The sequence below is a fragment of the Durio zibethinus genome, chromosome 26, assembly GCF_047325235.1.
Source record: "Durio zibethinus cultivar Kanyao isolate XHJ-2024 chromosome 26, ASM4732523v1, whole genome shotgun sequence".
Classification (NCBI taxonomy): Eukaryota; Viridiplantae; Streptophyta; class Magnoliopsida; order Malvales; family Malvaceae; genus Durio; species Durio zibethinus.
The window spans coordinates 7,845,552-7,861,595 of record NC_143187.1 but is presented as its reverse complement, the minus strand read 5'-3'; the positions used below and the strand labels follow the sequence as shown (position 1 = coordinate 7,861,595).

The 16,044-nt window shown below is 33.8% G+C and overlaps 1 protein-coding gene and 2 pseudogenes across 5 annotated transcripts; all 3 read left to right on the top strand.

Moving 5' to 3' along the window:
* The first annotated feature begins 435 nt into the window (after nt 1–435).
* LOC111274887 (purine permease 21-like) lies at nt 436–2,759 on the top strand. Of its 3 annotated transcripts, none has more exons than XM_022859884.2 (2): nt 436–693; nt 1,264–2,759. In XM_022859884.2, exons 1-2 carry the CDS (start codon nt 660–662, stop codon nt 2,403–2,405), a joined length of 1,176 nt encoding a protein of 391 aa, XP_022715619.2. In that variant the 5' UTR covers nt 436–659; the 3' UTR covers nt 2,406–2,759. The 3 variants fall into 3 exon arrangements, with proteins under 3 accessions (XP_022715619.2, XP_089611067.1, XP_089611068.1); XM_089754941.1 differs by having other exon boundaries at nt 438–693; nt 835–2,759; XM_089754942.1 differs by lacking the exon at nt 436–693 and adding an exon at nt 700–1,064.
* Nucleotides 2,760–3,101: 342 nt separating this feature from the next.
* On the top strand, nt 3,102–7,092 carry LOC111274889 (putative purine permease 10 pseudogene; annotated as a pseudogene). The gene is made up of 2 exons (XR_016333926.1): nt 3,102–4,015; nt 4,591–7,092. The product of XR_016333926.1 is annotated as a putative purine permease 10 pseudogene (transcript).
* Nucleotides 7,093–7,108: 16 nt separating this feature from the next.
* Nucleotides 7,109–9,437, top strand: LOC111274218 (protein REDUCED WALL ACETYLATION 3-like; annotated as a pseudogene). Its single transcript, XR_016333927.1, has 8 exons — nt 7,109–7,395; nt 7,646–7,761; nt 7,841–7,927; nt 8,017–8,105; nt 8,251–8,311; nt 8,447–8,503; nt 8,718–8,814; nt 8,908–9,437. The product of XR_016333927.1 is annotated as a protein REDUCED WALL ACETYLATION 3-like (transcript).
* Nucleotides 9,438–16,044: the final 6,607 nt, after the last annotated feature.

Here is a 16,044-nt window from a genome sequence, read left to right as displayed (position 1 = left end):
TAAACAATATCAATCGATTTATATGAAATTTTTTTAGGTGAAATTCATAAAATTTTTAATTAAAAATGATTAAATTGAAATAAAAAATTTAAATCGATTGATAGTATTTAATGTAAAAGTTATTAATATGTAAAAAAAATTATTAAAAAAATTATTTATAATTTAAATTTGATCGAATTTATTCAATAAAAATTTTGTTAATATTTTTACTAAAAATATCTATATAAAATATATATTAAAATTTATTAATTTTTTTAAATTTTACACAATATATATAACAAACCTTTTAATTTATCAATTTTAATTTTAATTTAATTATTTTAATTGATAATTTCACGAACTTTATCTAAAGAATTTTATATAAATCTTTCTAAAGGTATCATGGGTTCAAGTTATTATAGTAGTATTTTTTTAATTATTACAAGGAAAAATAAAAACTGTTTGCTAGAGAAAGAGTAGCAATTGGACGTAGGAGGCAGCTAGGATTAATGGCACATTTATTACCGTCAATGTCATGTCACTGATATCAGATATGAGAACTAGCCCAGTATTTAAATTCACATGCTTGTTTCTAATTTGGCTGCAAAATCGTCTCCGATCTTTTTGTATCCTTGGCTTGAATTTTCAGCATTAATCCCATTTAGCTTAGCTTGCTAGAAATGGCAGAAGTTCAGTTAGAACTCGAAATCACTGGTAAGTTGGCTGGTTTTCTAGAATGCTTACAAAAAGTCGATAACATGACAGATAGCTTGTATTAGTTCTTCTGTTGTACTAAAAAATGATCTACGGGCTGGTGTTTCTGGGTTAATCCTAGTTTTATAAACTTTGTAGCAGATGTTTGTGCTTTCTTTGGATATTGGAATAAAATTTTCGATTATCCAAATGAAAAGCAAGTCAATGGTAACGTGTTTCTCTGCACTTCTCTTCTCAAGTCAATGGTAACATGTTTCTCTGCACTTCTCTTCTCTTCTCCCAAGAAAAATGTGCAACTGAGAGAGTTGGGTAATTGCAGACATTTGATATTGTTCATTGCTCTCCTTGACCAAACATTTTCTACTGAAATGGTAAGATCAAATCTTCAACTACCTCGAAACATGTCTTCCCTCCAAACAACTCCAAGTTTGTTTCTATCCATGGAATATAGGATTCATGTTTTCAGTTGCCACCGTATATAATTTCTGTTTTCTACAATTATGTGTAAGCTGCAGGCATGACTGTAATGTGACTCTGATAAAGAAGTAATAATCGTTTTACATTTTGCAGATCAAGAAGCTAATAAAGAAAATTCAACCGAGCAAACAAATGGTATCAACCACATGAGAGGATCTCGATCTAAGAACTACAGATGGTGGCTCCGGATAGTTCTCTACACAATCTTTCTCCTCTGTGGCCAGTCTGTAGCTACAATTCTCGGAAGACTTTACTTCGACAAAGGTGGAAGTAGCAAGTGGCTTGCAACACTTGCCCAACTTGGTGGTTTCCCAATTCTAATTCCTTGCTACTTCATTTTTCTACGCAAATCTTCCATTGCTAACAACATTATCGACTCAAATCCACCATCTTTCCTGAAACTGTTAACATTGGTCTATGTACCCCTCGGGCTACTTGTAGCTGGAAGCTCCTTTCTTTATTCAGTTGGCTTACAGTACCTTCCTGTATCTACAGTTACTCTAATTACAGCATCCCAGCTGGCCTTTAATGCTTTATTCTCTTATTTCCTTAATTCACAAAAGTTCACTCCATGCATCATCAATTCTCTAGTTCTCCTTATTATTTCCTCTGTTCTCCTAGTAGCAAATAATCATACTGAAAAGCCTGCTGGCGTCTCTAAAGGACAGTATGCAGCCGGGTTCATATGCACCATTGGTGGAGCTGCAGTGTACGGCTTGGCGCTTGCTTCACAGCAGCTCGCCTTCAGAAAGCTACTAAAGAGGGAAACATTTAAAGTTATCCTTGATGTTATAGTATTTCAGTCACTGGTTGCATCATGCACTATAGCGGTGGGACTATTTGCTAGCGGAGATTGGAAGGGATTGAAGAGGGAAATGGAGGGATATGCTCTAGGGAAGATTTCCTATGTCATGACTGTGGTTTGGACTGCTATAAGTTGGCAGGTTTTTGCTATTGGTACGGTAGGATTAATTTTTGAGGTGTCTTCCCTCTACAGCATTGCCATAGGTACAGTTGGTTTGCCTATTGTTCCAGTACTTGCTGTGTTCGTTTTCCATGATAAAATGGACGGAATAAAGGGAATGTCCCTGGTGCTGGCTATTTGGGGCTTCATTTCCTATGTTTATCAGCACTATCTTGACCATCAAAAGTCGAAGATCGAAAACAGAATAGCCACTGAAATTTCTGAAGATTGCACCCTCGGAGAGGTTATTCATTCAGATAACAGAGCCTAGCTTCTATGAATGAATGGTAAGATTGCTCACTCAACTGCCTCTATGTTTTTTCTCTAGAAGCCTCTGTTAATTAAAGGTTATAGCTGGGCAAACAAATTCCTATCAAGTTAATCAATCCTCTAGGATAATCTGTTGGTTAATAATTGTGATGGAGATTGGAGCTTAGGTTCACAATTTCCAGCTGTTAGAAGGCCTGAATGCTTGCTTGATACACGTTGCTGAGGGGGTTACAGCATATTGTATCTGCCATAGCCTTCCAGCAGAACAGTATGTATGAAGTATCATGCTTCTTTTGTATCTGCCATCCAAATGTGTAAATTATGGAAAAAGCAAAGTTTAATTCCTTTCACCTAATATCTCCTTCCTGTATTTTTATTTTATTTTATTTTCCTTTTCCGAAGGGTCAAGGTTTTCTTTTGCTATATGCTAACATCTTGCAACACACACATATGTGTGTGTGTGTATATATATATATATATATATATATATAATATTTCAATCATACGCTCGAATCCAACACGTAAATAGTCCATGAATATATTGAAATTTAAGTTTTGTTCAGATTTTCTTCGCATAACAAATTGAATCACTAAATATGCACTAATTTATTGTGTTAGATATACGTTTATATTAAAAAAAAAAAGCTCCTTGCTGGATTAGTAAAATGAAGGCGGTAAGGGCTGATAATCTCAATATTGAATTTTGTCCATTTACTTTAATTTAATTTAATTTTGTCGCTAAATTTGGATTTTTTATTTAATTTGGCCACTAAACTTTGATGAATAAAATAGGTGAAACCTGATCTTCAAGAAAAAAAAAAACGTAATCAAAGTAGACAAATGAAGATTACGCTATCACAGAAAATTATTGATGAATTGTTGTGAATGACCGAAGCTGAAGGAAGTGCGCACTTGGTTGAATTTTCATATCAGCCGAAAGAAAAATTTTCTTGTAAGATTCGGATTTGAAACTTCCAAATAATAAGTTTTGAACTCCAAACGTTGAGCCGTCGCCCCTGTAATTAAAAGAATGTTTAACTCCTCTTTCCTGAGGCTGAAATCATCATAATATGACTATAATAATGCATGTGCATTATCTTAAGGGAATCTCACCTAGGGCCATCTTATCGGGAACCAATTCCTTGGGCTTATTAGCTAGCCCAAAGGGAAAAGAAAAGAGATACGGTGCTGTTTTCTGCTTTGATCTTTAGGCTCTGCGGGTGCAACAAGGGATGGTATTAAACCAACGGAAAGCAGACCGTGAGGCTTCATTTCGATACAAACGGAGCCTCAATGCGCCGTAACTGGGTCTCCAATTGCGCCACACACCCCATTTTGTGAGCAAAGACAGCACGGTGGAGACCATTCTGATTTCTAACTGTGCTGCACCTTCAGTGGAGGATGGGTCCAGTGAAAAATTGAGTGAGGTCCTTTTGGGTTGATTCCCCATTTTTGTTCGAAAAGGCAAGCCATGCATTTACATGGCTCATTGTCATTCGAGTACAAGTCTATATCATCTCTTCCACTCTTCTTTCCTCATAACTTGATCTTGAAGAATATTCATTGTCTTTGACATGGGAGAAGCTGAGCTACTGCAACACTCGATCCCAGGTTAGCCAGCGTTATAAGTGTCATTTCTTCCTTCCTTTTTTTTCCTTTTTGTCTGAGATATGACTTCTTATTCGCTTCTTTAGTTCTACACCTGAACTAGGCTACAGGAAGTGAGTAGTGACTATAACTTTTGATTCCCTCTCAGTAAGTACAAATAGCAAAGAAATCCATCTCTAGGAGTTACTATTACTGTAAATATAAACCTAAAGATGTCCTAAGAACATGATCAAGTTGCAATAGCAAACTACATCATTTGTTACTCAGAATTCCAGAAACTTTTCTGGAATACATACAATTTATCTGCAAGAGCTTACTGCTTTGGGTGCTCTGACATCTGATCTGTTACAAAAAGAAAAATATAGAAACTTCTGCTATCCAAAATAAAGATCTGACAGCCTAAAAGCTAAAAAGCATGACAAAATATGAGAACTTACAAAGCACCCACGTACTCTTTTAGCACAAAAAGAGAAAGAACCAAATAACATATTACAGATTCGAGTGTTTAGCTAAAATCAAGTTCATCACAAGTACGGATCAATGCTCCCTAAGTCGATACTTTCTTTGTTTTTTACCAGTTCAGGAGACTGGAGGCGAAATCGGAGGAACATATGGAGCTTTCAAATCAATCGATAGAGCCTAGACCCAAAAACTATAAGCGATGGCTACGTATAGGTTTGTATACACTCTTTGTGGTTTCTGGTCAGTCAATTACTACAATGTTGGGAAGACTGTACTTTGACAAAGGTGGAAAGAGCCAATGGTTGGCAACACTTATGCAACTGGCAGGCTTCCCAATTATCATTCTTTACTATTTCTTCACTAAAAATTCAACTGCAACGAGTACTAACGCAAGACCACCATCAACCCTGATTCTTGCATCAGTTTATGTCTGCCTTGGCCTGCTTGTAGCTATATACTGCTTGCTGTTCTCAACTGGATTGCGATACCTTCCAGTGTCTACATATTCCCTCATTTCTGTATCCCAGTTAGCTTTCAATGCTTTCTTCTCCTATTTTCTCAATTCACAAAAGTTAACTCCTTTCATAGTCAATTCTCTGATCCTTCTCACCATCTCTTCCATCCTCCTGGTGTCTCATGAAGACTCTTCAACTCCCAAGGGAGTCTCGAGACGAAAGCATGTAATCGGATTCATATGCACCATTCTTGCATCTGCGGTGAATGGATTTGAACTCTCTTTGGCACAGTTCTGCTTTCGGAAGGTCATAAAAAGGGATGCATTTTCAGCAGTCATGGATATGATAGTCTATCAGTCAATAGTAGCAGCAAGTGCAATACTGGTGGGACTTTTTGTTAGTGGAGAATGGAAAGGTCTAAAGGGAGAAATGGAAGAATTTGAACTAGGAAAGTTATCATATATCATGGTTTTAGTTTGGATATGTGTATTCTGGCAAGGTTTTGCTATTGGAAGCACAGCACTGATTTTTGAGGTGTCTTCTTTATTCGCCAACTCCGTAACTGTTTTCGCGTTGCCTGTGGTTCCGATTCTTGCTGTTATCTTTTTTCGTGACAAAATGGATTGTATAAAGGTAGTTGCCATGTTTTTGGCTCTCTGGGGCTTTCTTTCATATGCCTACCAGCATTATCTAGATAGCCATGAGTCTGAAAGTGAACAGAAAAACATAGATGTCAATAATCAAGCTTTAAGAGCTTCCTCTGGTTGAAGACATGAGCTTCATGGCGTATCAAAGATTTGTAGCAAAGAAAACAATGATACTAATTTACTGCCATTTCTTAGCAGAGTGTAAGATATCAAGATGTACCGAATAAAATAAAATGGTCAAATCAATCCACTAATTGCATGATCTTGACTGATGCCTTTGATAATGCTTATGATTTTCCTGTTGTCTGAAGCTGTAAATATTGCAAATAATGTAGTAATTATTGATTGCAAACTAATTGACCTTGATAAAGCCATGCCTGGATCAGCCATATTCTTCAAAATTGCCTGTAATTCCAGTAATATCAGTCACCGCGGACCCATCAAATTCAAACATGCACATGATTCATGTCTGCACAAATCCTATGGACATATACCCATCATCATCATCATCATCAGCCACATCCAATTTGTGTCGTTACAAACAATCGTGCTTCATATGGATGGAAGGATTCTTTTCTTTCAGGGCAATGAAGAGAACTTGCATTGCCATCCACAATTAGCTGGTATATATATTTACATTCTTTTTTCGTTATAAACTCTCCTCCCTCTCTCCTCCTTCCTCCCTGCCTGGCTGGCTGCTTTTGAAACTTCCTCGACTTTGATGTGGGAAAACCTCAAGAACTGCTACTCCACATCATTGGTAAGTCAGCTCGCTACAACACAGATGAAGATCAGGGAAGCAAACTACAAAATTTATTTTATGGTTTTATCATTTTTTTTCTCTTTTCTGTACTATTTTTTAGTAAGACATTTTTCTTATTCATTTTCTTTGTCAAATTGCAGCAACTAAGCCATGTCTCTGGTATCATCTCTAGCCCTATTGTTTTAGGTCCCAAAATCAAAGCCATAATCTCCTGCCCTTATAATTCATCGTAGATAATTTGTACATGGTCACGCAGAAATAAAACCATTTTCTTATTATTATCCATCAAAGTTAAATGCTTAATTTGCAGATCATCAAAATTTTTTCTTGGCCTTTTGTTTTCCAATCAAGATTAAACAGCCAAATTAAAACCTAAAAAATTTGCACTATCCCAAATTTAATTGCTCTTTACAGTTTAACTGTTTTTTATACCTCCTCAATTTCCACTTCACAATCATGAATATAAAACCATGGCTCCTCTTTCACTTTTAAGCTAGGAGGGAAACTCAGTGGCAGAGATTCTTATTCTTTGTAGTGTAATACAGCACATTGAGTTTGTAGAAGATTCCAAATTAAAGAAAAAAAAAAAACCTCATTTGACAAATCAGTTAAGATTCCTTGGATTTGGCAACTTCTCGTACTATTATATTAGAAAGGACTTTAGGCTAGCACGTTTCACCCCAGGTGATACTCTCTCTCTGGGCTGTAATGCCATATCAGCATTCCAGTTATGTATTTCTTTATTTTTTTATTCATATCGATAAAACTGAGGTGCCTGTATAACTTCAATTTAATGCAGATGATGTGGCGACTAAACTTCTTTGTGGCATTTTGCTGCATTGTTCTCAACAATGATTATATGCTTTACTACATCTGCCCAATGCACACCTTCTTCACCCTAATGGTGTATGGAGCTCTTGGCATTTTCAACAAGTATAATGAGATACCATCAGTGATGGCTGTGAAAATTCTTGCATGCTTTCTAATTGCTTATATTTATATGGGAAATTCCTTGAGTTTTTGAAATATTCTGGAGTCCATTAGCTTTCCTATTAGGTTAGCAACCTACCAACTTCCTTCTACTTTTATTTTAATTTATAAACTTACCAGTAATTTACAGGTTAGAAAGTTCATTTCCTTATATTCTGCTCCCTTGAATGTCTTGCTTTCAATTATGCGTACCCCACATGTGAATGAACTCTGTTGACTTTTATTTTCATATTTATCTCAAAACAAGTTCATTCTTCTTGGGTTGGATATGTTATAGTTGTTTGCTTATATCACTTTTTTCTCCCTTCAAATGCAGGGTACACTGATCCTGCAAAACCTGATCTCCCTCAACTGCATGAGTGGCAGTTTAGATCTGGCCTTGATCGCTCTATATGGATAATTGGATTGATACATGCCTACTATCATCCCAATGTAAGTTAAATTTTTTAATCACCGGAAAGTCTTGGTCCCTTGGTGCACAACAATCTCTTTGAAATGTTTTAAATCTTAGGTTGAGAAATGGATGGAAAAATTGGAGGAATGTCAAACCAAGAGAAGATTCTCAATCAAAGCAAGCATTGTTGCAGTTTCTGTATTTGTAAGTTGGCTGATCTTTTGATCACTATTTTACTTTTATGCTTCTTGGTTTTTGATGGATGCTTTTATGTATTTTCTTAAATTCTTCAGGTTGGATATATGTGGTATGAATGTATTTACAAGATGGACAAGGTTACTTACAACAAATACCATCCCTACACATCTTGGATTCCCATAACGTGCGTATTTAAGGATTTCTTTGCCTAGTTTACTTAGAACACTTGAGGAACTTTATGTGAAGGCACATGGAATACCTTGTAAAACAAATCACTTTAGTTCAATTTCCAGGATCTGACAATCATCTCTGCTTTCTTGTGATTCTAGTGTCTATATTTGCTTGCGGAATTGTACTCAACAGCTTCGAAGTTACTCTGACTCTTTTTGCGTATGCTTCTGGACTATTACTAATTCATTAATTGTGCTCTCCTGACTAGATTATGGATTACTGATTTGCATTTTGTGGAGTCTTTGGAGCTATTTTGCACTTGCTCTAATTATGATACATTTTTGTGCTACCTAGGTGGCTTGGCAAGATTACTCTGGAGACTTACATTTCTCAATTTCATATCTGGTTGAGGTTTGTCAACCAATTAAACTTTTCTATTTTTAATTTTTCCTCAAACTGATATTTATAAAATAGCCTGGTAGTGAAATAGTTTGACCTTCAATCATATCTAGTTCTTCCTCTACGTCCTTTTTATGCTTGATAATTCTACAAAACACTGAAGCTGTGCAAGAGTAACAAATTTAAAGGTCTATAAAATTCTTATAATTGCATTTCCTACATGCAGATCAGACATGCCTAATGGACAACCCAAGTGGCTTCTTTGTTTTATCCCAGAATATCCCCAGCTCAACTTGATGCTCACAACTGCCATTTATATCTTGGTAAGCAAAATTTTCTCCACTCTTATATTTCGCCAACAGTTTTGGCTGTATTCGTTTTGTTCATTTTCCTGCCATCTTACCTTCCTTCTGCAGATATCTCATCGCCTGTATGAATTAACAAATACACTCAAGTCAGTTTTCATACCCACAAAAGACAACCGACGGCTGCTATATAACCTCATAGCTGGCGTAGCCGCTTCATTGTGTTTGTACTTTAACTCATTTATTCTTCTTCAGATTCCACGTTCAACTGTAAGCTCCTAATTTCAATGAAGCATTAACTAGTTTTCTGAACTATGAACGATGCTTGGGGTTCCTGGTTTATATACCGTGGCCTCTTCCAAACTAAAGATTATCAGAATTTGTTATGTTCTTATCCTTCACATATTGATTCCATAACTACAGGCCTCAGAAAGCATGACTCAGAGGGGTTAGTTAGAGCTTTTACGTTGGACATACGAAAAATTATATATAGTTGGAGCAATATAAGAGAACTTGGAAGATGTCTAAAGGATCTAGCTACTGACTCGAATGTTTCGAACGATTTTGAGTAAAAGTGCCCTCTATTCTCGTCTTTGAGCTGAAACTACAAATCTTGCCGTTGCCTTGGGACTATTGTCATAACATTTAGATCCGGGATCTATCGCTAGATTTAACAAATGAATGGAATTACCACTAATTTTTTATTAGGTGTGATTGGTCACCTAGGGAATCTATCATTTTAAAGAACTCCTAAGCTTGATTAAGGGTCCATAAAAGAATAAGTTCGGGTTTATTAACCAGAATAGGGTTCGAGAATTCGGTTACATATGGGGAAGGTTATAGAACCCCCATATGCCCATCCAAGGGATGATACCATATTATTTCAAATTTATCCTAAGGTTCGAAGTCTAATGGTTTCAAATATTGGAAATAATTTTTAAGATTCTCCATCAATCTGGTAGAACTCTTAAAAAATACTTCATCATTTCAAGAGTATTCAAGAATCCCATTTGATTTTTTGAAGAGGCTTTGTCGTTGAAAAAAGATTTATTTATTATTATTTATTATTATCAATTTTCGTCAAAAATAAATCTAATTATTCCACAATTTGGGTCAAATTAAAAATATTTTTTCTTTTTGAATTTCTAAAATTTTCACCATTTAGGTCAAATTTAGAGAAAACTAGTTTAGGTATGTACTCACCAAAAGATGTATTATACATATAAGTAGAGGTATAATAATCTGAAAACTTTTCAACCAACAGTTTTTCTGTTGACTGAGAAATAGAAAAATTAATTTGCTAAAATAATTCTTGGGTTAAGAATACCGCAGCTTTTTCGAAGAGAAGAATTCTTTTAAGCTTGTTTAGCTTAGAAGAAATAAAATTGTCTTTCTCAAAATATTCACATAAATTCAAAAAATTGTTTATCTCAAAATTATCATCTGCTATATCACTATTTGCTTCTTCACTATTGGCACTGGTTGTGTCATAGTTGAGCATATAATGATATTTATATTTAAGAAAGAGGTCTTTATGTTCTTCATAAAGAGTCTCAATAGCATTAAGGTAATCAATCCGTTGTTGCGGATCATTACTTTGCTACATTTTTAATTTAAAATTTTCAATAATATACTTATAAGAGTCGAAATCAAGTTGTTCTTGTTTCGCCTTTGCAAAGGTAGAAGATGAGGGTTTGTCATCGTTCATCATAATATTGCCATAGTAAAGTGGTCCAAAATCCTTAGATGTTTTAGGGGGAACATGCTTTTGGTCCATCTTTTCTACAAGCATATCTACTTTATCTTCAATATTATCCATTTTTACAAAAAGTTTTTGAAAGAAAGAAGAAGTTAAATCTATTAAACCATTTACAGTTCTATTTATGCTAATATTACTATATTCATACTTAGGATCTATATGCAAGTCATGATTATAAGACTTATCTTGACAAATACAAGAATTTTCTTCATAAGTTTCCATGTTTTTGGTGCTTAAAATCGGTGTGCTGTTCTGAAACGCTAGCAACAAAAGGCAACTCAGGCCATAAAAGCCAACTATCCATTCAGATATACACGTATGCGCTTTGAAACAAGGAGCTTATGCAGAAGATGCAAGTAAGAGTAAAGAAAATCTTACAAGATGAATAACAAGTAGATCTTTATTGTAGAACCAATAATACAAGCTTTAGCAAACTTTTATACAAAACTGAGCTCTGATACCATTTACAAAGGGGGGTGTGAAAAGGATCTATGTATAAAAGATTACAAAAGCTATATCTATATATCTATATATGGCTTGGAGGACAATAGAGATAGAGAGAGAAAGTGTAAGAGAGAGAGGGTGTGAAGAATTTGCCTCCCCGAGTTAAGTTACAATGAGGCTTTAAATAGAAAAATTTTAATCTATGAATAGTAACTCTGTACAGTTACCCGTTACAGTGTACAATAGAAGTTTTATCTACAGTACCCGCTATAGTAACTTGCTACAGTGTTTTCCGTGGTAGGTCTCTATCTTTTTCTACTACAGTGACTGCTACAGTGACATCTTATCTTCTGCTACAGTTGACTGCTATAGTGTTTTCTGTCTGCTAGTCGTTAGCACCGAATAGAGTTTGTCTTTTTGTGTCGACTGTTTGTTTTGGTTTATCCTGAATTAGAATATGCATATTTTTATCCTTCTATAGCATTGTTTAAGTTATGAAATTCTTCATCCAGTGCGTTGAGTGACTGGGGAAATGAGGAAGATCCTGAATATGATTTGTTCCATATCTACCATCCTTCTTGATACTAGTATAGTAGATTAGTTGGATGATCCAGATCTTTCATTTTAGATAATTTATCCAAAAGCTCAATTGCTTCTGGTGCATTTTCGATGTCAAAATCTTCATGTGGTTCAATGAATTTTTTAACAAAAATACGTCTGCCATCTATCCAACAAGCTATTTTTGGATAGTCTTGTTTGGTGGCTAAATGGAGAAAGAATTTTACTTTGTCCATAAGGTCTGTTCCTGTTTGGAAGTGATAGGAGTTTGGGTTAGTATATTTAGAGATGATTTTGTTTAAATCATCAGAGAATTCGATGTGGTCTGTAGGTGGATCAAGTATATCATAGGGTTGAAGAAAGTGTCCACCGGATACGGTATCAAATTCCCATATTTGGTAGGGTTGGTAAAATCTTTCTCGTTGAAAGGTACCCAAAAAACTATTCATGCTGCAAATCCTAGTATAGAACTATATGATACTCTTGGATGTAGAATACACTACGTTCAAACTCAGGTAACAGAATACTGTTTAAAGCAAAAAGCTGCAAAACAGGTAAAATCCAAACTTTCGTATAAACAATGTACAAAGATTTTGGAAAATGAATTTGAATTTGGTTGTAATAAACAATCCTTTTCAAAGAAATCTCGTTTTAAGAAAAAACGAAAATATTTTTGAAAAAAATGGAAACCTACAACAACTTTTAAACTTAAAAAAGGTAAATTTATTGTTAAAAGAAAGAAAAACTCTTCTAAAACTAAAACTAATTGTAAATATTTTCTTTGTGATCAAGATGGTCACTATGCAAACGCTTGTCCTAACAAAAGAAAAAGTGCGAAGAAAATGATCAAAAAACTTGATGAAATTGTTTTTCAAATTTGTTTTGCTGAAGAATTATCTGATGAAGAAATTTGTTATGAAGTTTTTTCTGAAACTGATTATAGTTCTTCTGACGATGAATCTCACTTTATTTTTATGTTGAATATAGAATCTAACACGGATAATGTTTCAGTTTCCTCTTCTACAGGTACAACAACTAACAACGAAGAAGGTATGGTAAAACTCAAAAATATTATGAGAAAAACTCATTTTATTTCTGATGATAAAATTAAAGAATTACAACTCATCAAACCAGATGAGATTTATAAGATAAGTTGGTTTAAAAAATTTCAACCTTGGTCTAAACACCATATAGAAAAACTATCTGGTGATACAGATGCTACTGACACTAAACAAGGCTTAGTAGAAATTTCTCTTTTTACTAAAAAAAAATACACAATTTTCTTTCTAAATATCCAAAGGTCAAATATATCCATATCGGAATGATTTTGATCACTATTAAGCCACTATTTTTATCCACAAAGGATATTCTCATAATAGCTGTTTTAATGGACCATCGTTTTCAAAACCCTGCAAATGCTGTAGTCGGAGGAATCCAATCCAATTTAACAGCAGGAATAGTTTTATTTAAAGTTAAACCAAACTATTTTATTTCTATTTTTGATGAAAACATTGAAAAATATTTATGTCTTCGAATCAAAATACTCAATTTTGATTTCGAATCGACATCGCATGATCTTTCAATCAACTGGTCAGCGGTATATGAATTTACAAATACTACTAATACCTCTATCAAACCGATAGATTCTAATATTATTGAAAATTTTGAACCAAATATTTTTGATTCAGAAATTAAACCTAGATTAGTAAATCTCGCAGACTTATCAATCCCAAAAGGATGGTGTCTCGAAGATCTTTCAAGTACTTCTGAAAAACAGAAAGTTCCAAGTTTAGAATTTTTCTCATCAGGAAAAAACCTTTACTTAAAAAATCCAAATGAAACAACCAATTTCAATCCAAATCTGGTTTTACCCCCAGTAAATATTTTTGAACATCAAACAGATGATGATATCGAGAGTATAACTAGTAATAAATCTTTTTGTACTCCATATCGAAGTTTTTTTTTAGGATTTCAAGGTACCAACAGTACAAAAACCCTTAGACGAGCAAATAGTATGTGCCAATCAGGTACTACTGATACTGCTCAAATTCTTATTTTTACCAGAGATAATCCATTTCAATAAGGTACAGTTGATAATCAAACTCATTATCATTATGTTAATTCTGTAATTAACTCACATACTTCTTCTTTTAGAAAAACTAGAAATGAAGATATTAAAATGATTCATTCTATAAATAATTTTCGTATTTCCCAAGAAATAATATCATTTACCAACAAGGTACGATATTATATTTATGTTGAAGGTTATTTTTATTTTCAAAACTATAAACCCTATAGTTTGAATATTTTGATTGACACAGGAGCAACAATCTCTAGCTGTTGACCTAATGCTTTACCATCAACCAAATGGCAACCCATGAAGCATCCTATAATAATAGTAGGTATCGATGGTAAAGAAACCATTGTTAACCTAAAGGCAAAAAATATACCTGTTGCCTTAAACGATATAAAATTTGTTATACCTAAAATATTATGTTTTCCCAATATGCATGGAGACATGTTATTAGGAAATAATTTTATACATAAATATTTACCCTTTTCAGTTTTTTCTGATTATCTTGTTTTTACTATTGATAAAAAATCAATAGATGTTCCTTTATTATCCAAGCACAATCATGTTTGTGATAATGGTTTTCAACCAGAAATAACCCATATTTTTGAACTTAAAGCTATTAATGAAAAATATTGGCTTTATAGAATTTTACATGAAAACTTCAGTGAAGACCCATTGAAGCTTTGGAAGCGCAGTCCAAGATACTGTGAACTTACTCTTCAGTCTCCAAAAAAGATTATTTGAGTAAAGCCAATGATCTATACCAAATAGGATATAGATGAATTTGAAGTTCAAATTTCAGAATTGCTTGACAAAGGTCTGATAGAACCAACTACCAGTCCACATTTCAGTCCAGCATTCATGGTAAGAAATCATTTTGAGATTAAACGAGGTAAACCCCGTATGGTTATTAATTACAAGAAATTAAACCAAAATATTGTTTTTGATGGCTATTTTATCCCTCGAAAAGATGTTTTAATTAATTTAGTAAAAAATGCTAAATATTTTTCTAAGTTTGATTGTAAGTCAGGTTTTTGGCAAATCATGCTAAATGAAACCTCTAAACCCCTTACTGTTTTTAGTGCACCAGCAGGCCATTACCAATGGACTGTTATGCCTTTCGCTCTATGCAACGCACCTCAAATCTTTCAGCGTTGGATGTACAGTATTTTCTGCAAACATAAACAATTTTACTGTGTATACATTGATGATATTTTAATATTTTCTAATACTTTAGATGAGCACAGGAAACACCTGAATTTTATTGCTCAAGAATTTATTTTTCACGGTATTATTTTAAGTCCCAAAAAGGTTGAACTTGATCAAACCGAAATTGAATTTCTTGGTCTTAATCCTTCTGCAAACGGACTAACCCTGCAGGATCACATTATCTCCAATATCAGAGACTTTCTAGAAGAACTGAAAAATGTCAAACAGCTACAACAGCTGTTAGGTATACTTAATTATGGCAGACAATTTTTCAAAAGCCTTTCCAAAAAAGAAAGCTATCTTTTGCGTAAATTGCGTAAAAATAATGATTTTGTCTGGACACCTAACGATTTTGATATTGTCAAACAGATCAAATCAAAATTAACTACTATACCTAAGGTCTATTTACCTAAACAAGGTGACCTATTAATTTTAGAGACAGATGCTAGTGATGAACATTAGGGATGTATCTTAAAAGCTAAAAATCTTCATCAAAGAGATGAATTGATTTGTGGATATAATTATGGTAAACAGGGTAATTTTGAGAACTTAATTCATCCCATAGTGAGGGAAGTTTAAGAAAATATTGTTGTAACCAAAATTTGGAATGTTTTTCATCGAATTTTTGATATTCAGAAAGATATTTTTTAGAAAAATCATTTAAAAACTTTATATCAAATAATTTTAATTTTGATAAAATAAATTAAGCTTCTTGAGTAGGATCCAGGGATTCTGTACTACCGTAAAACTCATTTTTCAAGATTTGGGTTAAATCTTTCAAAAGTTGAGGGATATTACCGATAGCTAACAGTGAGGATTTCTGCTGTTCTCTAAGGGTTGTCTTCTCCCATTTCTTGAGGAATTAAAGGACATCACCTTGCCATGTGCCACAAAAATAGTTGAGAAATCTTTCTTTACCCCATGTCTCCTTATAATTTGTAACTACAATAGACATAGATTGTGCCCAATCATCTATGGTTTTTTCATAATTTTGAAGAGGGACTTTGGTTAAGTCTAAATATGTACCTCCTTGAGAAACCGTTCGTTTGTTTAACAAATCGATTATAGGGATTTCTGTTTGAACCTGACTTGTTTGGCCAGAATCAGAAGTTTGTTTGATCTCATCTTTAGATAATTATCAAATATTTTCAATTCAAATTTTATTTAGAAAAGAATACAATTACTTGTATTGAAATTTTATTTA